The sequence below is a fragment of the Girardinichthys multiradiatus genome, chromosome 10 (assembly GCF_021462225.1).
Source record: "Girardinichthys multiradiatus isolate DD_20200921_A chromosome 10, DD_fGirMul_XY1, whole genome shotgun sequence".
NCBI lineage: Eukaryota > Metazoa > Chordata > Actinopteri > Cyprinodontiformes > Goodeidae > Girardinichthys > Girardinichthys multiradiatus.
Window position 1 is genome coordinate 27,720,183 of NC_061803.1, and position 21,271 is coordinate 27,741,453.

Genomic DNA, 21,271 nt, shown 5'->3' on the forward strand with positions numbered 1-21,271 from the left:
ACTTTTTTTGCACGCCACTTTTGTTTTTATCGTGATTTGAACGGTTCTTCTTATCCTTAGCATTTAATCGCATTGTTGACTGCGTGTTAACCTGCATATGACAAATAAACCATATCAATCACATATCAGTGCTGTTTGTTTTATGAGCAGTTTGTCATCTGTGCTGCTGTTCCAAAATGCACAGCTTTCTCAAGGTGATTAACAACTTTTGCGAGTGAACGCAAAAGTATTGCGTGGGGACGCACAAGAAAAAAAAATCCCCCTTGTCCCCTCGCGGACTCCGTAACTTACCATATAGATTCGACAGATATAGGTTTTAATTTCACTAAACGGTATAAATTTGGTGTAACATTAGGTAATTACGTATTGCCATAGTTCCCATCATCAAGGTGCTTTTGTTCCGTTTAGAGTGTTGTGTTTCTTTTTCCCGATAGCCAGTGAAGTAATCATTTTTTCTGTGTTTTCGTCATCAGCGAAGCTTCCACATTCAGATACTGGGCAGGAATAAGTCTATTGTAGTGGTAAGACTTATGTTATATTTGTGTTACAGCCCGGTAGTCAGAGAATGAATGTTATTTAATTTTGAGTTAAATAATTTGGTTCTTTACTTTGGGTATTAGTCCCTAAGTGTGGCTAATATAAAATGAGCTAAATGTAATGCTAACAGAGGCTAGCATTAGCTCTGCCCTACACTCAGACTGTTAGCTTTGTGCTATACTTGGATACAGAGTTGTGTAACAATGTGACTTTATTACTTTGCTTATGCTTTGTGTAACACCTGGGTTTAAAAAAGAATAATGGGCTATTTTTGAAGCCAGTGGCCGTTTACTGTAACTGTGTATCAGAATTAGCCGGTTCTTTAGCTTTGTTGGTCATTTCTAACACACCATCATGACAACGTCTCTGAAAACGCTTTCTTTGTCACAGATGTGAATCCTTTCTCTGCACATATGGAGTTCCAGAATGCAAACCTCACCTGCGCCATATGCCTGGAGCGTTTCAGGTACCCTGTAACCATCCCCTGCGGCCACACCTTCTGTAAGGACTGCATTATCCAACACTGGGACACCAAGAGCAAGTGTAACATCGCCCCACATTGCCCCATCTGTAACGATGAGTTCCCCTCCAGACCGGTTCTGAAGCGAAACGTGTCCCTGTCGGTGCTGACCGAGGCTGCCAACAGCCCTGGTCCATCCTGCAGGGAACCTATGGTGAGATCAGGGGAAGGGACGAGGACCATGCTGCTGTGCGATCTCCACAAAAAGCCCCTTGTTTATTACTGCAGACAGGACAAAATGCCTGTGTGCTGCGAATGTGGCATCACGGAATGCATCAATCACGACAGAGTCATGCTGGAGGCCGAGAGGGAAAATCAAGAGGTATAATACAAGTCAGGACACTTTTCACTTTGTTCCGGCTTTAACTGTTGGGTGTAAAGTAAAATCCCACATTGTGTTTTCCTTACAGCTGCTGCTGGAAAGAAAGAGTAAGGAGGTGGAGAAACACCTTGAGGATACACAAAAAAGCATAAATGACTTGCAGGAGAATATCAATGATACTAAGGTGACTCCTCAGTGTTTACATATATAAACGAAGAGGCTAGTGTGTTTGTTAAACAGATGTCATACAGTGTCTTAAGAAAGTATTCATACCGTGTAAGCTTTGTCACTTATTTATTTGGCTTTTCATGATAGATCAGCACAAATTATTAAAAATTGTGAAGTGGACGGAAAAGTCCATCGTTCAAACCCGCTTATCCGTGCATTGTCCCTGGGGGGCTGGTGCCTGTCTCCAGCAGTCGATGGGCGAGAGGCATGGTACATCGTGGAAGGAAGCTGAATTACCCGGAGAGAACCCACACATGCTCAGGGATAACTTGAAAACTCCTCGCAGAAACCCAGGCTGTGATTCAAACCTAGGACCTTATTGCTGCAGAGCAACAGCGCTACCAACTGTGCCGCTGTGCAGCCTGAAAAATACAATTTTTTAAAATGTTGACAAATAAAAATCACAAAAGCATGGCATACATTGTTATCCAGCGCCCTATATACACTGCTATCCCTAAAACAAACTCAGTGTGCCCAGTTGTCGGAACCTTAGTGAACAAACAGCATCATAAAGACAAGTCAAACACAAAGCTATGGAGATGTTTAAAGCAAAATTAGGTTGTAAAACAATATCCCAAGCTTTGGACATCTTGGAAATATTATGGACCATCCACATAGTGAGCAAGATGAGCAATAATCAGAGAAGCAGCCAAAAAGCCCTTGGTAACTCTGGAGGAGCTGCAATGATCCACAGCTCTGTGGAAAAACCTTTTGACAGAACAACTGTCACAAACCATACTGGGTACCAGACAAGCATGTGGAAAACGGTACTCTGGTCAAAGTCAAAGTTAAAGTTCTTTCCCTTCATGGAAAACGCTACATGTCACAGAAAACACTCCACATCATGCCGAACATACCATCTCCATAGTGAAACACTGTGGTGGCAGTGTCATGCTGTGGGGGTGCTTTTCCTCAATATGGACAGGGAAGCTGGTCAGAGTTGATAAGAAGATGGAAGAACACCTGTTAGAGGATCACCTTCGAGCAGGAAAACCACCCTAAACATAATGCAGCCTGAGCTACAGTGGAACGATTCAGATCAAAGCAAACTAATGTGCTAGAATGGCCCAAACTTCAGACCTAAATCAAGTTGAGAATCTGTGGCAAGATCTTTAACTTGCTGTTCACAGATGTTCTCCATCCAGTCTTTCTCAGCTTGAGCTGTTTTGCAAAGAAAAATGTGCAAAGCTGGTAGATGTCTTCCACACGAGGTGGTACTAGAAAAACTGACCCGTCCATCCATCGTCTATTCCTGCTAAAGTGCTGATTTAGTTGTCTGAATGTAAATTCAGGACACATTTTCAGGCTTTTATTTGTAAAAACAAAGTGTTTTTTTTTCCTTCCACTTCCCAATTTTGCACTATTAGCAAAACAGTTTGAAGGTGCTCGTAGCCTGACAAAATGTAAAGAAACTTAAGGCGTATTGATGCTTTTGCAAGGTACTGTAGGAGCTGGTTATAAGAATTAGTTTGAAAGTGGAATCTGATATCCGATCTGATCGTTGTTTATTAAGATTAAGAAGCTTTGCCCAGTGTGCACCAGTATTCCACAGAGTAAATGTGTAACTGGGCCTTTTCCATCAACAGGTGACTCTAGAGCAGACGTCATCTTGGATGAGGGTCAAATTCTCCACCCTGATAAAAATTCTGGCTGACAAGCAGGAGGCCACCGAGCTCTTTATTGAGCAGCAGAAGCAGGAGGCCATCACAGAGGCGGAGACGCAGCTGGCCGATCTCAAAGGGCGCGCCCAGATCCTACGAGAGTGCCAAGACCACATAGCAGCTCTGCACGATCTTTCTGATACAGACCTCATTAGGGTTTGTACCTATAAGTTTTTGCTCTCATTGGGAAATATCAGCTTGATTGAAGTTAATGTGAAAACTGTCGGGGAGGGTAGCGGCCCTGCAGTGCAAGTATTGTGGGCAGGAGTGGCTCTGACTGGTACAGTCCAAGACTTGGACCCTACTGACAAGCCCAGATACACACAGGGTTCTCTAAGACCAGAAAAATCATTTCCAAGCTTACCACCGTTAATCTTGCAGCTACCCTTAGAAATCAGCTTCAAAAAAACACTCCTGTTAGATTGGAAAATATAAAGTACAAAAACGGTTCAATTACCCGCTTGCATAAATGTGCCCTCCCCTCAAACTAATAGTTGTTTTAGAAACCTTTCATTCATTTACAGCCTTGAGTGTTTTTAATTGATCCCTGCCTCTTCTGGGCATTTGAATAGCATCTGGTGACAGAAACAGAACCTGGGGCGTGTTCTGTCGTTTCAGCAGCTCGTGCCCATCCATGTTTTTTCTGAGAGCAGTGGACGCCTAACAGAAGAGCAGTGGGCCGGAGCCAGGCATATTTACAATTTATTATAGCCACCATGCAAGATTTTATTTACACTTCATAAAACAGATAAATGTAACACTTTTTAGGTAGAATTTTATTTATCTCCCTATTTATGAAAAGCAGAATTTATCAGAACATATTGTGTAACATTTAGTGGTTTAGATTGATATTCTGAATACTATTCCAGATTTCCTCCAGCATTTGCTGGTTGTCATACTTTGAATCACTAGTATCATGCCTGTAATGTTCCCAGGAATCAACACGGGTAGAAGTGCCACGCTTCAAAGACATTCCCACAGGCTTATCGCCAAACCTTCAGGATCGATTAAACGGCGTCACAGATGTTCTGACCCGAGTCTCCAAGCTGGTTTCTGAGGACCTGGAGAAAGCTGTGTGCACCGCTGTGGTTCAGGACAATGACGGTAACCTTTGTTTTAAGAACTTCTTTCTGCTTGACGTGCCAGGACATCAGCCTAACCTCTGTTCTCATTTGGGTCATGGCATTCCAGGTTCTCCTCAGGATAAGAGGCCAATGCTTGCTGTGGTTCCCAGTCCGGCTGCTCCGTGCGTCCCTGGAGGGAAGGAAGGCCTCAGTGCCTGTGAGTTCTGCTTGTATGGGTTAGAGGGTTAAAGTTTTAACTCAATAGATCTTAACTCTTGTCTGAATCTGTCTCATTGCAGATCGGTGCTCTCTGACTTTTGACCCTCGAACGGCCAACGAACACCTATGTCTGTCTCATGAGAATCGGAGGGCAGAGCACCTGACCTCTGGACCCCGCCCTGTCCCAGCTCATGAGGCTCGCTTCGACCACACCTGGCAGGTGCTCTGCTTTCAGGGCTTTAAAAATGGACAGCACTACTGGGAGCTGGAGGTGTCCAAACCGTGGGCCTACCTCGGGGTATAGGCACTTCTGATCTTGTTGTCATATTTCATGTGCATGTTGTCATACACACAAAGTCAGTCGTTAAAGATCTCACCTTTGCAAAATATTTCAATTTGAAAAATATTGTTTTGGAAGGATGCACAAGAGATTGCATTGCTTACAAACCCACACTGCAGCTCCTGTTCTTTAAATCTCAGTTCTGTCATTATTACCATTCCCAGTTAATCTGCTAATTGCAAAACCTTCCATACTGATGTCACTGCCTTATTTTCCTGTCAGTTTTTTCTTTCCTTGGGCAAGAGTTTTGTACTTTTTCTATACCGTTCACAATTATCAAAGCTTTTCTGATATTTAAATATATCAGCACCTATAAATGCAGCACTTAAGGCTTAAACTAAATTTATTCATTTCATCTTTTAATCCAGTACCATAATTTTGCACAACCCCTAGTGTTGCCGCTAGGACAACACATCGAGAGGGATCTTTAACCATTCCTTTCCACAGTCTCTGTACACCAGGGATTTGCAGCTTGCTAGGATTAGTAATTAGAACTTCCCAAAAACCCAAATAAGTAAGAATAAATTAATAAATGCTTCAGCTACATTTATTTTAAAGGGAGCCAAATAAATGTGCTCAAATTAAAAGGGCTAGCTATTTGTCTACATCTGTATAACTTCTCTGAAATGTTGCATATATATTTATGATCCCCCCCAAAAAACTACCAAGTTCTGTTTGTTGTTTTTTTTATTCTGGACGCAGTTCATGTCCATTTATTTCTTCCTCCTTCCAGGTAACCTATGAGACCATCCCCAGGAAGGAGAAGGGCAAGAGGTGCATGGTGGGTATGAACGAACTGTCATGGAGCCTGCAGCTAGACGAGCACCAGCTCTCGGCCTGGCACAACGGGCGGCGGGAGACGCTGGTCGGCCAATCCAATCACAGCCGCATCGGCATGCTGCTGGACTACGAGGCGGGGACGCTCACCTACTACGGCGACGGGCAGACAAGGCTCCACGCCTTCCATTGTGCCTTCACCCATGAGCTGTTTCCTGCCTGCTGGATAGGTGAGGGGGTCAGCATCACTCTCTGCTCCACGTGAGCTGAGGAAAAGGAGCGACAAGCTGATGTAACGTTTTCTCCTTTTTCACACCTGCTGGTCCATATAACTTTCCTCTCTCCAGAACCGGCCACTTGGTGGTGACAGACTCTCCACCCTAACGGCTTTTCACACACCTTCTGAACGATTTAATCTTTCAAACATTAATGAAATCACTTCACAGATGTCCAGACCTTTTCAGACCGGTTGATTTTATTCTACAGCAACACAGTGAACTTTCAACTCAGGCTGGGAAATCTGATGAAAATGACTCCTGTGTCTCCAGACGTAGTGACGTATGTGTTGCCAACACAACAATGCGATTCTTATTGAAACTGTTTTTGTTTACATTGTGTTTACTGAGATGCAGGGGAGTGCAATAGCAGCGGTCACTATTGTTTTTTTTGCATTAACAGGACAATAATTCATCAGTTGTTATTGCAGTATTTAAGATAAAGTTGTTTGGTAAGTATAGAACGGAATGTTTGGACGGTCCAATCGGGTTGACGATATTCTGCCATTTCTTGTTCCATAAAGGTCCGATTAGTCTGTCTCTTATTTTAATCGGCTTAAAAGGCATCCTACTATTTAAAGTTTTGGTCTTAAGTAGCATACAATCCTCATGGGTATGAATGTAATACTAGTGGCATAAATTATTTAAATATATAATAGAACGATTTTTAAAAACTGGATGAAGAGGTTTGAATATATTGTGGATTCTCTGTAATTCACACATGGTGAAAATGATCCATACAGGCTCAAATATGTGCATACACCACTGTTTTTAAAAATGTAGAGTTGCCATGACAATTTAGGAAGCATAATGTTTACTTGATTTATCGGTGTGTTGGGGTCGTCCTGTTGGCGTAACCAGTTGTGTCCAAGTTCCAACCATCGCGTTATCAATTTGAGGTGATGATGAAGAGTTTGGAGGTTGTCCTCTATTAGTTCACCCTCTTTGTAATGGACCACTAATACTAGCTGCAAAACAGACCCTCAGCATGATGCTGCCACCACCATGTTTGACAGTTGGTGTACAGATTCCAGTCCATGGCAAGCTTGGACATCTGGTGGTTTCTGGGAGCTTTTGAACATTCATTTCAATTTCTTTCATCTAAGGGAGCAGTTTGGGTCAGATGGTTGGTACTAGTACACAGCTTGATGTTGTAAGAGGACAATGATCCAAAAATACATCAACGCTGGTTTTGGAATGGATAAAACAAGCATTATGCTTTTAGGATGTTTTCCACAAAAACATTGGAATGTTTTTTTTGTAGCTGGGTCTTCCACATTAGCAACTGTCAAGCATGGCGGTGGTAAGATCATGGTCCGTTTCCCTGTCAGTGACACACAAGTTAGATGTTATAAAGTAACATTAAGCTTCTGGGCCTTCCCAAAGCCCCTACCGTGCTGAACATCTGTAGGCTATGTGTAAAAGCTGAGTCCATTTCAGTAAACCAACCCAAATGACCTCTGCAAGGAAGACTGGCCAAATATCCACCCAGAATTACACAAACAGGATGTAGTTTCTCTGCAACTTCGTAAGAGACATTTAACCAAATGTTGTTGCAGGTTTCTGAGAGCATTTGAGCCTGACCATGTGCAGATTAAAGAAAATCAAGGTTGTGGACGTAATTCTTTGTATTTTGTTTTAAAACAATCATTGAATTTTTATTATTCTATGGCGGAAAAAGAACGGTTCAGATTTATAATTAAAAGCTAAAACTGATATAACATCCACAGCCACAGTTCTCCACTCCTCCAGAATAATTGTTCCACCTGCTACAATGAAATGACCTTTATGTTAATAGAAAAGCAGGCTGTAGTAGTACTACTGAGAAGAGCTACCATGTCTTCATCTTGGGCTTTCAGCCTGAATGCAGAAACTGATTTCTGCAATGTGATGCTGACCTGGTCCTGCTGGAACCTACGGCACTTTTCAGATGTTTTCAGCACGTTTATGGCAACCAGACTTGTTTGTTTTTTAGCATTTACTGAGCATAACTGTAACCCTTTGGCATGTTAAGGTACTTGAGGCTCAGGAATTTGGGAAACTGCTGTGGATTTGCACAAATGCTCCAAAAGACATAAGAGGAGCACAATCCCGACGTAGAAGCATCACACTGGAATGTGTTTCTGTCCACTACGCTACTCTGTCTCTCTTGTGTTTAAAGTGGAAATGGAATGCCTGTCAAAATGTGACAACAATCCTGATTATGGAAATAGAAACAATTTTTTTTCATGAGTTAAGAGCCATTTATTCAAATTCTATCTAATGCACACATGCTTCTGTTAAGGTTATGCCTTATTTCATATTTGAACCATTCTACATTAACTGTTCAATAAATTAGTTTGAAATAGATACAGAGCTGTATTTTTTATTGTACATCCAGCCATGACAGAGCAAACTGTAGCCTGATGCATAGCATTCTAAAAGTGCAAAGAATCAGCCGCTGATGTTGCCACAGATACAGGATACAGATAAATGACCACAGAGGAAGGAAGAACCGAGGCGCGGATACGGAGACGCTCAGATCGGACTGAACAACAGATCTGAAACCAGGGGAGTTGAGATCATGAGCACAGAAACAGATGATCCTCCGAGCGGTCATGTTACTATCAGGAAAAATGGACGACAGAGGAACAAAAGGTGAAGCCAGGTGAGGGTGTAGTCTGAGCATGACCTGGACAGGACGTGACATCATTGGGTGACTGGTCTGCCCCCGCACACTGGGGGGATAATCCCTCCTGGTCCAACCTCTGCTCTAATCCCTGATCAGGGATTCACTGCTGGGGGCTCTGATCCTTCTGGTCCTCTTGTCCACTAAAGCGCGTCAAAAACAGATTGCAGCTCATTTTACAAAAGCTACTTCATACTTTATATTAGTGTTCTCCAGAAAATACCTTCTTTAAAAACATGTACACACAAATAATAGAAAAATAAGACTGCATTCAGTTAGCCTCTGGTCATCTTAGCGAAGCAAATAACTTCATTAGATCAAGTTTGGTTTAGAAAATTCTAAGTGAGCTTTACACCATTAGTGTTTAAGGAGGGAGAGGATTCATGGGACACACGTGCTAAAAACATCCGCCACATCCTGTTAACAAGCACATGGAGCGTGGCGGTTTTGGCTGCCAACGCTTGATCTTTGCTACTTTCTAGGAAGTAAAGGTGCTTTTAGGAGAATCAAGCTGACCACACAAAGATAGACAGGAAAGCAATGAGGAGAAAAACAAACTGAAAGTTAGAAGGTGATAAGGAAGACCGAGAGGAGCGTATGTCTTGAGCAGGGAAACAATTAAAGCCCTCCTGATGTCCGGTTAATGGAATGAGAGAAGACATGGTCCAGTGAGATTTAGGACACAGAGGAACGAGGGTGAGATAAAGCACGTCTACTGATTCTTCTTGTCCTCTGGTGGGGAGTAGGGGGGAGGCTTGTCCTGTAGAGAAAAGACAGCAGCTGTCAGTGTGAGCTGAAATGCTTCTCCTGATAATCTTTAGAAAAACAAACACTATAGTAATGCAAATGAAACACTGCCTGGCTTTAACTTTACACGGATTATTTCAGGGGATTTTGCTGATGCGTTTTAACAAACTGATTTGTTGCAGTCAGAGGTTTATATTTATCATGGGCAGTAATTCCATCTTAATTATTGAGGAAAAGGATTTTTCAGAGCTGTTCATTTTCCAGAGAGGAAAACTGATACAACAAATGACTTCAAATAAAAAAAAAAAGAACTTGGTGCACATATTTGAATTAAATTCATTATTATTTTCTATAATCTGTATATTACCCAGTTAAACAAACTTAACCAAAACTGAAGGTTATATGTCTTAACTGGATGAAGTCAAGGTCTATCAACTTCTGCTTAGGGGTCATGATGGAGTTCAGGTAGTATTTTCTATTTGCCAGCATGAAAAGGATTTGTTTGACATCACTCATTGGCTGGATCAACACTCAACAGGAAAGTCCAAAAGACTTGAAATGTATCCATTTCTAAACAGATGCTGATTCCAGGATTATCGGTTCAAACACCTGAACATAAGTACAAGTTATTCAGATGTAACAACACTTTGCCAGGAGAAAGACCAAAACTGTCACCCTCATGAAAGCAAATTAGTAAGGATGCTCGGGAACGACCCAGAAACCTGCCATGAACTTCAAACTGCTAGAACATCTGCGTCACTGTCAACAGTGAAGCTAGTCTAATATTAACATGATCTGAGAGGGTGACAATCAAGAAAACACCTCTTTCCCCCAAAATCAACACTTCCAAGCTCAACCAAAACCTGCAGTTGCCCACAAGGATGAGCCAAATATTTCCTGGAGAAACATTTTATGGCCACATGGGGGGAGAAATGTAGCTATCTGGCCAAAATAACAAGAAGTCAACACTTGGACAAGTATCAGGCAAAGTGGTGGCAGGATCATGCTGTGGAGTTGTTTTCCTGCCAGTAGTACTTGTGTATTGGATAAAGTGGATGAAATAATTAAGGAGGACGACTGTCTCCCAATTCTTCAGTTAAACAGTAGAAATCTGGAGTTCCAACAGAACAAGGAGCCCAAACACACATTAAAACTGGTTTTGGAAAGAATCGATCAGGACGATATTAAGATAGAACTGGAATGGCTTTCCTCCACACCAGTGAACCCAACCACTTTAGATGAACTCTACCAATACTGCTGAGAAGAGTAGACAAATAGATCTAGTGAGAATTATGTCAGGAGTTTATTGATGGGTACAAATGGGTCTAGTCGAAGTCCAACTTGTTAAGGGACATTTGACCAAATATCCAGATATGAGTAATTGATTATTAGAGAAAATCCATGGTAATTTTAAACTGATGAACCTACCTGTTGTTTTTAAATATCATTGAAGCTGTTTGTTGTTATCATATCACGGTGCATTGTCTTTGTGCTTGGAAGTGGGATTTTGCAAGTTCCCAGCTGGAAATCCAACAAGAAGTCGGACTTCCAACTGGAAAAGCCAGGGGGACAAGCAGTCCTGAGGTAAAATAAATCAATACAAGCTTTAAATTACAGCAGTAAATGCAAACAGTTGGCAGCAACTGCAGATGATTTAGGAGGAAGTTAGGGATTTTGTAAATGAAACTAAATTCCTCCAACATTAAAGAGGAATACAGGAATTAAAAGAGAAGGGAAGCAAATATCAACAGCTGCATGACACTCTCCATCCATGAGTACAAGGATGTGAGGCTCTGTTTGCTCACCGTTTCTGCTTTTTTTGGGGTTTTATGCTTTTTCTCTTTTCAAAATCTCTGACCTTTCCTGGCTCAATTCCAAGTGAGAGTTTTAACATCATAGTTACAAAGATACCCCACCAAAAGATCCCTTTCACCCCCTATTGTCCCTCAAAGGTTAAATATCTGAAATTAGCATGGCGTGCTCTTGAAAAGAAAATAAACAGCACATCATCACTCTGACAAGCGAAGATGCATTAATGGTATGATGGTAAATGAACTGAAGTAAAACATGGAATAACTAAGTGGAGAAACATCATCGACTTTGTGGCACTCAGGAATAAAAACAACTGACTTTTAATCAGAACATATAAGACCAACTAGGAATAAAATCCAACTGAGACTGAAGTCAGATGAGTTTAAAAAGCCACGTCAGGGTTGTTACCTGTGGCAGATACACATGGGTAGGAGGCAGAGTGGCACAGCTGGCACTCGCTGCTGCTTCTGCTGCCTTGGCCTCCGCTGGGAACGGTTGAAAGAAAACAGGAGAGGATATTCATTAAATATGCCTTTGACTATTAAAATGTGGCACACATGAGAAGGGTAAATAAAAAAGCTGAAAAAGGAAGGAAAATGAGATAAAATGCTGAAAACATGTTAAACAAGTAAGGCAAAATGTCCCGACGCAGACTACATTTCAGAACCTTCAGCCATATGCAATGAAATTCATCTTCGATCTTTCTTTTAACGTTACCACCACCGACCTTCATCTATTTCCAGGGATTTCATGTGATAAATCAACAAAGGAGTGTACAGTTGGGAAGTGGAAGGAAAAATAACGCATGATTTTCACATTTCAAAAAAATATCTGCATGCTCTTGTTTTCAGTCCTAATGAGACAAACTTTGCACATCTGGAGATTAAAAAAACGTCCATTTTCCTTTTTTAAAAAAGCCCAAGCTCCGTTGGACTGATGGAGAACATATTTGAACAGAGTTCACAAGGCTTGCCAATGATTTTGATTGGATTTAGGATTGGACTTTAATTAGGCCATTCCAACACAAATGATTCGGCTTTCTTCTAAACCTCTGGCTGTAAGTTAAAGGTTGTTTTCCTGCTGGATGGTGACCCACTGCCCCAGTCTCAAGTCTTTTGCAACTTTTAGCAGGCTTTCATTCGATACAGTACTCTCCCGTATAAATGCATCCATCTTCCCTGTCTGTGCTAAGGAAAAGCATCAAAACAACATGATACTGCCACCACCGTGTTTTACCATGGCGATGGTGTGTGAAGGCCTTGACATTCCTCTCAGAGTGTGTAAAAGTGACTTTTCAAAGCAATTTCTTAATTTCATACTAGGACATCAAGATGTTGTTTTTGTCCTCAAGGTTCTTGAGGTTGAAAATATCCAAATGAGGAAAACAGCAGAATGACTCCTAACCGTACTGCTTAAAAACAAGCATTGTTGCTTTTTCTTCTTCTGGTCATGATCTCACTGGTCGTTTTCTTTGCCTGCTGTGAGTTTGGCTCCACCTTTAAATGAACACGCCGTATAAATGTTGCCGTCGTTGCAGTCAAAAATATCTGAGCTGTGCACGGACTTGCATAAAGATGGATGACAAAATTTTCATCACACAGGCAGGCAAAGGAACAATGAGCAGACAAGAAGGTACAAATTGAGCCTTGCAGGTGATGTGCAGTTAAGTTTTAATCAGATAAAATCCTTATGTACTACAAGGACGTTTGGGGTTAGAAAGTGATGTAATGTGAAAAAGAGAAAGGGGTGTGAATAATTTTGCAACACGTTACGATTCTCTTAACCAAAACTGGTTCTATGCCTTTTCGTACCTAAAGCAAAGCACAACCGTCAAGTTTATTTTTATGAGTTTATTTTGTATTAACACACGAGTGTTGTCTGCTATTCCTCAGAACCTCTCTGCCTGAGACACCCACCTGCTGCTGAGGAGGGGAGATCTGGGTCACGTGGTGGCTGCTGACCCAGAGGAGCAGAATAAGGAGGTGGAGGTACATAGCTCGCAGAGGCATCGAAAGCTGGAGGACTTGGGTAGAATCCCCCTGGATCACATGAGAAGAAAGATCCAAATAACACTTGTTGAATCCAACACTTTGAGTAGGTTCAGAAAAGGTCCACTACTGATACAACAGCCTACCTGGAGGAGGAGGGTTGGGGTAAGAGTAGCCAGGGGGAGGTCCTTGAGGGTACATTCCATTAGCAGGGGGAGGAGGGTAAGCACAGCCTCCATTAGCCATATAAGGACAGCCACTGAAGCCAGGTGTCACAGGTTGGCCTTTAGAAGCTGTAACATGAGGAAATACCAGAAGAAAATCAGTAAAAATGTAATTACATTAAAACTCATTGTTTATATTTGCTGCTTTGTTTCCTTACCCTGAGCTGCAACCTGCAGCATGAACTGGCCGAATTCTATGGCTCCACCCGCAGCAAAGACAAGCTTGAGCGTCACACTTCCTTCCCATCCACCTAGAAGACATTTCCTCCAGAGGATTTAAATCCATCCCCATTCAACGTTTCAGGCTGAAAACGTGCATATGCTTGGACACGCTGTACTTACCTCCAGGCTCTGCACTCACAGTACCCTTGATGTAATTGGCACCCAGAACCGGTTGTTTTATCTCACAGCCCTTCATCAAGTAGAATGGCATCATAAAGGACTGCAGAGCATCCCGTCCTTTAGCCAGGAAGATGACCTGGAATAAACAACCAGCAACTAAACTCAATATATCAACTTTCAGCTTCCAAAGGGTTCAAGCTAGACCTAAGGTTAGCACAATTTTTTGTACCGTTTTTAATATACCAGTAAATATGACTGTCAGTAAAAAAAAGAGACATGGGTGCATCATTGCAATAGGTGGTGCCCCTATGTTTTTCTTTTATGACTGCACTCCTACAGCATGATGCTGCCACCACCATGTCTCACTGTGCCGATGGTCTGTTTGGGTGCAGTGTTAGCTTTCCATCATACATAGCAATTTGCATGTTGGACCAGAATTGCAACTTAGAACTAAACTTTTTTTCCAGTGTATTGTTATTTTATACATCAAAGCAGGATCCAAGGAAGGCTGGAAGCACAATTAAAACCGTCATCCACCTGGGTCCACTCACATTATTCTTTTAAAGTTATCTGAACCGTTCACTAGATTTTCCAAGAGAACAAGTGCTCCAACATACCAGCTCTACATTGCTGATGAAAACGAAATCATTTTGGCCAAATATTCAAGCAATGACAAAAACTGTTTCATCATTCTGGAAAACACACAGATCACCACCATGTTGTCTCTGGGTTGTTGGGAAAGGTTGCTCTTTGTCCCAGGATGCTTAATTGTTGGCTCAACACAGGCCTTGATGTGTCTCTTTATCTTTTCTTCTTTGAACAGATGATTTTACAGATGCCCCACACAAACAGAAGGAGGATTTATCAGAGTAAATAACCTCCACTGTCCATCCAGAACTGAGGTTTGTCTTGTTGTGTTCTTGCCATTTCGTGGCTTTACCCGTGAAGTTAATACGACAATACTGAAATTAAGTTAGCCGATCGTTTTGTGGCAGTATAAAAAAATACAATCAAAATGTTTTGTAAGTTAAGGTAAACTTTTGAAGCAAATGAAGCTCCCCTTTTGGCCTTGCCTGCACTATGAGCAGAAGATCTGACATTAAAAGAAGATTCTATGGGATTTTATAAAAAGTGTTAATGGAAATCAATGAAACCATTTTCCAAATAAAAGTGTAACTTAAAGCCACCAATACAGGCACAAAACATTCTAGAAATTTTCCATTTTAAAATATATTCGTTCCAGACTCAAATTTGTAGATTTTTCTTGCTTGCTTTTTTTATTTTTTATTATTATTTGTATGCATGCTCATACAACAACACAATGCCGACGTTCGCTGCTGATTAAACAGTGTGTTAGAGGGCTAGTTCACTACTGTTTCAGCATCTGGATCAACTTAGATCAGGAACATTTAGAATTGTACTTTCTGGATTGGATTTTTCTGCAATAAATAAAAATTATTTAATGCATAGTTTTCCATTTGTGACACCTTTGTTGGTACAAGAAAATACAAAAATACTGATCTAAGAGGGTTTAAAGCTCAAAAAAGCACTTTGACAGTATAATAGGGAACAATGTCTGAAACAAATCTAATATTTGACTTACTAATTTAAAAATTCTAATTGGACAACAACCCTAATAGGGCTCGAATGAGGTAGTGATTACAAAAGGTCACTCACCCTGTATGGGGTTAAGTAGACACTGCCCTTTTTGCTCTTTCTGAAGGGTTCAGGCAGACTTTCCGCATCACAGAAGACAAGCTCCACATTTTCATGGCACATCAACACACTAGAGACACAAACAAACAGTTAAACACACATTTACAATCAAACACACATTTTCGATGTATTTTTCTATGTATTGTCAATTTACTTTTCTCCACCAATTTAAAAATGGCTCGAGCCTCACTTTCGTAATCTATTTATCATTTTACAACTGAGACGACAGGGTTTTTATGCAGTTGTCCAGTTTCTAAACATGGCCCTGAAATAATAGGATTAGGCCCGGATGCCATCTAGTGACAGAGTTTACAACGGTTTGTCCTGATGGTTTAATTACTGCATTCCTGTATGTTTGAGAAGAATCTGTAGGTGAGGACTTATACCAACTCTGCTGTCTCCAAATGTTCCTATGGCAGAAATTTCAGCTTGATTTTTGAAAAAACGTTTTTAAAATCATCTTAATAATCTGTTAGTTTATGTTTTCAGGTATAAATATATCAAAGATTAATTGATGTGTCTGAACTTGCTTTTTCGTCCTAGCTAAATGATGAGTCCATCATTCTGAAATGCTGTTACACCTTTTTCTTTTTTAACCAACAGGATTTTGATGTCTTAAGAAAGATTTGTTCATGCTCTCTCTCTCTGGTCTAGTTGGGTGTACAACCTACGTACATTTTGCAAACACACCAACTCTGTATGTATGAAAAGCAAACACACCTCTCCTGCCTGAGCAGGGCAGAGTGTGGAAAGCCTGTTCGCTAGTATGTAGCAGAACTACGCCATGCAATTTGTGCTGATGTTTAGCTAGTCAGAACAAAGAGCGTTTTATTCTGTACTCGCACGTGAAGTCTGTTTTGAGGCCCGTGTTTTGGTCACGAGCTGACTGCCAGTTCTGTTGAACGCGACTCGAATTTTTCATCGCGTTGCAACAAATAATGACGTATTTGTGAATGATTTCATGACTAACATAACAGCGTTTGTTACCCAACTTAAATCCGCTTGAACTTAATTTCTTCACAGAATTTAAGAGTAGGGATAAGTTAAAATGGGAAAGTTTACATTGTGTGTGTGTGTTTTTTTTTTTTTTTTTTACATGGGTATTACCCTGCTAAGTAGCTATAATGTGCACTGCTGCTGTTCGTTATTCGTAAGGGCGACGTTGTATTTCCATTAATTTGCAGTGACGCGTTTGTACCGAAAAAGGACAAGGCCTAGTGGATAACGGTGACTAAAAAGCTAATGTTACCTCTCACTGTTGTTGATGATGACTCCGCCAGACTCTGAATGGTTCTGGTTCAAAGTCATGACGTCGAGCCTCCAGCGTCGTTCACAACAACAAAAAAAGCTTAAATGAAAAGGTATTCAGATGTTTATTTCAAAAGGGCCTCTAGCGTTGGTAACGGTTGTTATGAGCCTGATGCTATGACTGCACCTGCTTTTCTTCCGCTGTACGCTCACGTGACGTCACGCATGCGCAAAAATATGCATACTGATAAAATATATTATTTATGTAATGGGTACTGTGGTTTAATAGAAATGCGAAAATATGAAAACAAACATACTCTGACTGAAATATTTTTGGTGTTTTTTATATTATTTTTGAAGGGCTGTGGCCTAACTCGACGTAAACGACGAGGTTCTGATCGAAGTTTCTACAGAGTTATACAACAAATATTTAAAAATACAGATTGTCAACGACAGCATCGCTGATAAAATAAACAGAATGCTGAGAATTTACTTAAAATAAACTTTGCGTTCCCACGCAATACTTTTGCGTTATCTCGCAATACTTTGTGGGAGACCCGTTTTTGAGATTTATTGAGTTTATTTTGAAATCTGCCTTAAATAAAAGGATCTTCAATCAGACTTAAAGGCAGTTGTCATCCACAAGCTGTCAAACTACTGAACTCTGGACAATAATACTGCACGAAACCACATCTGTGACACTTTATTTGCTTATTACTGCTGCATGATGTGTCCTTTTTTTGCACGCCACTTTTGTTTTTATAGTGAGTTGAACGGTTCTTCTTATCCTTAGCATTTAATTAGTATTTAGCATTTAATTAGCAAGTTTTGCGAGCGAACGCAAAAGTATTGCATGGGGACGCAAAAGAAAAAAATAATTCCCCCATGTCCCCTCACGGGCTCCAGGGGACATGGGGGAATTTTTTTTCTTGAAACACTTTTGAGTTTGCTCGCAATACTTTGTGGGATAGTTTCCAAACCAGACAACTGCAAAAAGGGAACAAACACTACACCCATTTTTGAGATTTATTGAGTTTTATTTTGAAATATATGGAAGCAAATGTGTCCGAATATTCAAATTAAAATGGATTAATAGAAATGCTTTTTCATTTTCAAAATCAAGCTGCATTTTTTAACTCATAAATAAAATTTAAAATAAATAATTCAAACTGCATTTTCATTTTCTTCACCAAGACTGCTCAATTTGTGGAATAATTCAATTGATAAATAAAATAACATTTAACATTTCATTTTCAAAAGATGTCTCAGCAAAAAATGACCAAAATTCATTTTGAAATGTCACATTTGAAAATTAAAATGTATTAAGTCATAGCTGCATTTTTTGACTCATAAATGAGATTGCTAATAGATAATCCAAAATGCGTTTTCCTTTTCTTCTTCAAGATTTCTCAATGTGTGACGCAATTAAAGAGGAAGATCCTTTTTCGTTTTCATGCCCGCGCCGCAAAGTGTTAAAATCATAGCCCATTGGGCTATGTGCACGTAGGAACGTGACGTAATTTCCGCTAAAAAACCAGGATGGTTGTTAACATCCGGTAGTCGCTGAAAGCGCCCGCTGTGCTAGCTAGTCACCTCACTGCTCTTGTAAATCTTTTTATTATTTATATGTGAGTCTCTTCTACTCATCACCTGTCCATTTACATATCCTAAACATGACATGCAAACGGGCGAAATTGTCGTTTCAACAACGTACGGACAGCAGGTCCAACCACCACTGCTGTGTGCCATTCTGCACTGCATCAACGAAGACCAATTCTTACCTGAGCTTCCACACCTTTCCAAAGGACTCCGTATTGCAGAAGCAATGGGCTGTTAAGATCAGGAGAGATCATTTTATCGTCACCAATACTTCCCGAGTGTGCTCACGACATTTTGTTACTGGTGATCTGATCGAGCCTCTCACTCCTGCTGGACATCGACGACTGCAACCTGGAGCTGTTCCTGTGCTTTTTCATTGGAATAACTATAATATTCCAACACCACGACTTGGATTATGGGAAAGAACAGAGCGTCCACCGAACACCGATCTAACAGTGATGCAGACTGACCCTGATGAAGATGACCCCGGGTCCTGTCATGAACATGTCTACTGCACCAGTACTGAGCCTGCTGCCCTTCATCTCTCCCTCAACGAAAACGAAGAGCTACGGGAGGAGATCTCAAAGCTCCGACAACAGATAGAGGACTTGACCGTCAGCAGCAAGTTCTGTTTGGAGAGGTTTTCTGCGTCTGATGAGGACATACGATTCTTTACCAGGTAATTAAAATATCCACAGTATGTGAGTTAGAACCATAGATCAGCAGAGCTATTACATGAAGAGCAGTAAAAATAACAGTATCTGGGTGGACTATACTGACTATAGTTCTTAAATGTCCAAGAGTTGGATAATAGAGATGACAATTAAGATCAAATGACTACATATTTACAAATCAGTGAGTATTGCTGGGAATTATGTCCAGCTTGTTTTGGTTATCAGAGATGATCTGAGTTATGACTGACTGTAATTTCAACCAGGCAAGTTATAAAAATTGGAGGCAGCTCATGTCATCTGTCTACAGCTCAGTGATAGTAATCCAGATGTGCAATACATTAGATGAGAGGCACAGGACAATGTGAGGAGATAGTATATGTATAAGTATTGAATGGGCCTTCTCTGGGGTCTGAAATAAGATGTGAATGAATTAGCCTGATCAATATAACTTATATGTTTCACAGATTTGCAAGTCATGCCCACCTGATGGGTTTTTGGAAGCAAATAGAGCCAGCCACCATCAACATTATACGGGTTACAAGGGCACAGAGCTTCACAAAGACTGATCAAGTCCCTCACTCTGCCAGTGCAACGGTAAATGTTTTCCTGTTGTTCTTACAAAGCATTATTTTTTCCCCTTAGTTTATGAATCATTTTATTTGATTTTTTATCATTTGATCACTTTATTATTCATTTTTATTAATCATTTTACGACCTTTAATACCTATTGTTTTCTTACTATGACACTGCATTGCATTATTATGTTTTGTTCATGTAAAGCACGTTGTCTTGTTACTGAAATGTGCTATATAAATAAACTTGCCTTGTCTCACATCAAAAAGATTTTTGATAATCATATATGGGTTGCCAAGTGTAAAATAAATGTCACTAACACATTTGCATTATTTAGCTAAAATTGACCTACATAACAAGAAAATGTTAGTGGAATTTGTTTTACCATGACTTCACACTCAACATGAGCTAAACAATAATTTGTTGGTGAAATTTTATTTTACTGGTCATAATGCATTTCCTGCCAAAGGGTAACTTTTGTTTTTTTCCAGGTTCTTCAACCAATTGATGAGTTCTTCCTGTTCATGAACTACCTGTCATTGGGACTGATGCAAAAGGATTTGGCCCACAGATTTAGAATACATCGGTCAACTGTGAGTCACATTGTTAACACCTGGGCCAACTTCCTTTATACTGTATTGGGAGCTGTGAATATTTGGCTCGATGAAGACACTGTGAAAGCTCACCTCCCAGAAGTGTTTCAGGACTACGCTGACACTCAAGTCATTTTAGCTTGCACAGAACTGCGATGTCAAACCCCAAACTCCCTTCACCTCCAGAGCGAGGTGTTTTCCACTTATAAATCACACTGCACATTCAAAGGGTTGATTGGGATAGCCCCTCATGGTGCAGTGACCTTTGTGTCTTCTCTTTATCAAGGTGCCACCAGTGATAAAGAAATCTTAAAGCAGTCTGGCATTGTGGCCCTCCTTAAACCATCTATGGCCATCATGGTGGACAAGGGTTTCCTTGTGGAAGACGGTGTACCAGGCAAAGTCCATATACCCACGTTTCTGTCGAAGAGAACTCAACTGTCTAAGTCAGAGATCAAAAAGACACAGTCTATTGCAAGACTGAGAGTCCATGTAGAGTGTGTGATTCACAGAGTCAAAGAACATAAAATATTCAGCACAGTGATTCCTCTTTCAATCACAGGCAGCATAAATCAACTTTTTGCTGTTGCCTGTCTTTTGGTGAATTATCAAAATGGTCCCTTGGTGAAAGCCTGGGCAAGCGATTGCTAAACTCAATCCAGGATTAGACAGATGATAAAATAATGTGTATAGTTCTTATCTGTGTAGAGACTTGCATCTCTAACATCAAAAAGATCCCTTTAGGTCATGCATTGCACTGTAAATATAGTTTGTGTTAAGATACAGTGGCATTTCATAACTTGTATGAAATGCTTTTACTTTAATGTTAAAATTGACATTACATAGTACAACACTATGTATCTTTTGTATTTTTACTGAATATGTAAAAATGAAATGAATACAGTAGTAATATTATTGTCAGAATAAAATGAGAAATGTTTTTTAATCGTTCATGAGTTCATATCTTTATTATAATTTTCAATTACTTGGGCATGAAGAGGTATTTTGGCAGGTAAGTGTTAAAGAAAAAACATGTCACACCTCTTTTTCGACTCCTCTAATACAGTGTTATCTCTGTATATCTGCTGCACAAAGACGTCATTATGGGCGCAGATAACAAAATCGTACCACTGCATACCAGTGA

At 40.4% G+C, this 21,271-nt stretch overlaps 3 protein-coding genes and 1 long non-coding RNA gene across 6 annotated transcripts; 3 read left to right on the forward strand and 1 right to left on the reverse strand.

Annotated features, from left to right (window-relative positions):
* The first annotated feature begins 301 nt into the window (after positions 1-301).
* On the forward strand, positions 302-7,549 carry trim65 (tripartite motif containing 65). 2 transcript variants are annotated; one of them, XM_047377126.1, is made up of 9 exons: positions 302-521; positions 928-1,379; positions 1,468-1,563; positions 3,194-3,424; positions 4,204-4,372; positions 4,460-4,549; positions 4,632-4,849; positions 5,625-5,898; positions 6,016-7,549. In XM_047377126.1, exons 2-9 carry the CDS (start codon positions 951-953, stop codon positions 6,033-6,035), a joined length of 1,527 nt encoding a protein of 508 aa, XP_047233082.1. In that variant the 5' UTR covers positions 302-521; positions 928-950; the 3' UTR covers positions 6,036-7,549. The 2 variants fall into 2 exon arrangements, with proteins under 2 accessions (XP_047233082.1, XP_047233081.1); XM_047377125.1 differs by having other exon boundaries at positions 304-521; positions 5,625-7,549.
* Positions 7,550-8,288: 739 nt separating this feature from the next.
* On the reverse strand, positions 8,289-16,902 carry wbp2 (WW domain binding protein 2). Its single transcript, XM_047377127.1, has 8 exons — positions 16,690-16,902; positions 15,402-15,510; positions 13,725-13,860; positions 13,541-13,633; positions 13,305-13,451; positions 13,087-13,209; positions 11,579-11,655; positions 8,289-9,371 (listed from the first exon to the last, which is right to left on the reverse strand). Exons 1-8 carry the CDS (start codon positions 16,746-16,748, stop codon positions 9,324-9,326), a joined length of 792 nt encoding a protein of 263 aa, XP_047233083.1. The 5' UTR covers positions 16,749-16,902; the 3' UTR covers positions 8,289-9,323.
* On the forward strand, positions 13,812-15,191 carry LOC124875177. Its single transcript, XR_007039985.1, has 2 exons — positions 13,812-13,933; positions 14,548-15,191. It is a non-coding gene; the product is annotated as an uncharacterized LOC124875177 (long non-coding RNA).
* A 911-nt stretch (positions 16,903-17,813) lies between the features above and the next one.
* On the forward strand, positions 17,814-21,051 carry LOC124875508 (THAP domain-containing protein 2). Of its 2 annotated transcripts, XM_047377720.1 has the most exons (4): positions 17,814-18,966; positions 19,426-19,555; positions 20,026-20,127; positions 20,414-21,051. In XM_047377720.1, exons 1-4 carry the CDS (start codon positions 18,362-18,364, stop codon positions 20,438-20,440), a joined length of 864 nt encoding a protein of 287 aa, XP_047233676.1. In that variant the 5' UTR covers positions 17,814-18,361; the 3' UTR covers positions 20,441-21,051. The 2 variants fall into 2 exon arrangements, with proteins under 2 accessions (XP_047233676.1, XP_047233675.1); XM_047377719.1 differs by having other exon boundaries at positions 20,026-21,051.
* Positions 21,052-21,271: the final 220 nt, after the last annotated feature.

Coding starts and splice junctions, on each gene's coding strand:
- trim65 (XM_047377125.1), top strand. CDS start 951: ATGGAGTTCCAGAATGCAAACCTCACCTGCGCCATATGCCTGGAGCGT. Junction 1,564..3,193: donor AGAATATCAATGATACTAAG/GTGACTCCTCAG, acceptor TTCCATCAACAG/GTGACTCTAGAGCAGACGTC. Junction 4,373..4,459: donor TGTGGTTCAGGACAATGACG/GTAACCTTTGTT, acceptor ATGGCATTCCAG/GTTCTCCTCAGGATAAGAGG.
- wbp2 (XM_047377127.1), bottom strand. CDS start 16,748: ATGACTTTGAACCAGAACCATTCAGAGTCTGGCGGAGTCATCATCAAC. Junction 13,210..13,304: donor CCCCAACCCTCCTCCTCCAG/GTAGGCTGTTGT, acceptor CATGTGATCCAG/GGGGATTCTACCCAAGTCCT. Junction 9,372..11,578: donor CCCATGTGTATCTGCCACAG/GTAACAACCCTG, acceptor TTTTCTCTACAG/GACAAGCCTCCCCCCTACTC.
- LOC124875508 (XM_047377719.1), top strand. CDS start 18,362: ATGACATGCAAACGGGCGAAATTGTCGTTTCAACAACGTACGGACAGC. Junction 18,967..19,425: donor GACATACGATTCTTTACCAG/GTAATTAAAATA, acceptor TATGTTTCACAG/ATTTGCAAGTCATGCCCACC. Junction 19,556..20,025: donor CTCACTCTGCCAGTGCAACG/GTAAATGTTTTC, acceptor GTTTTTTTCCAG/GTTCTTCAACCAATTGATGA.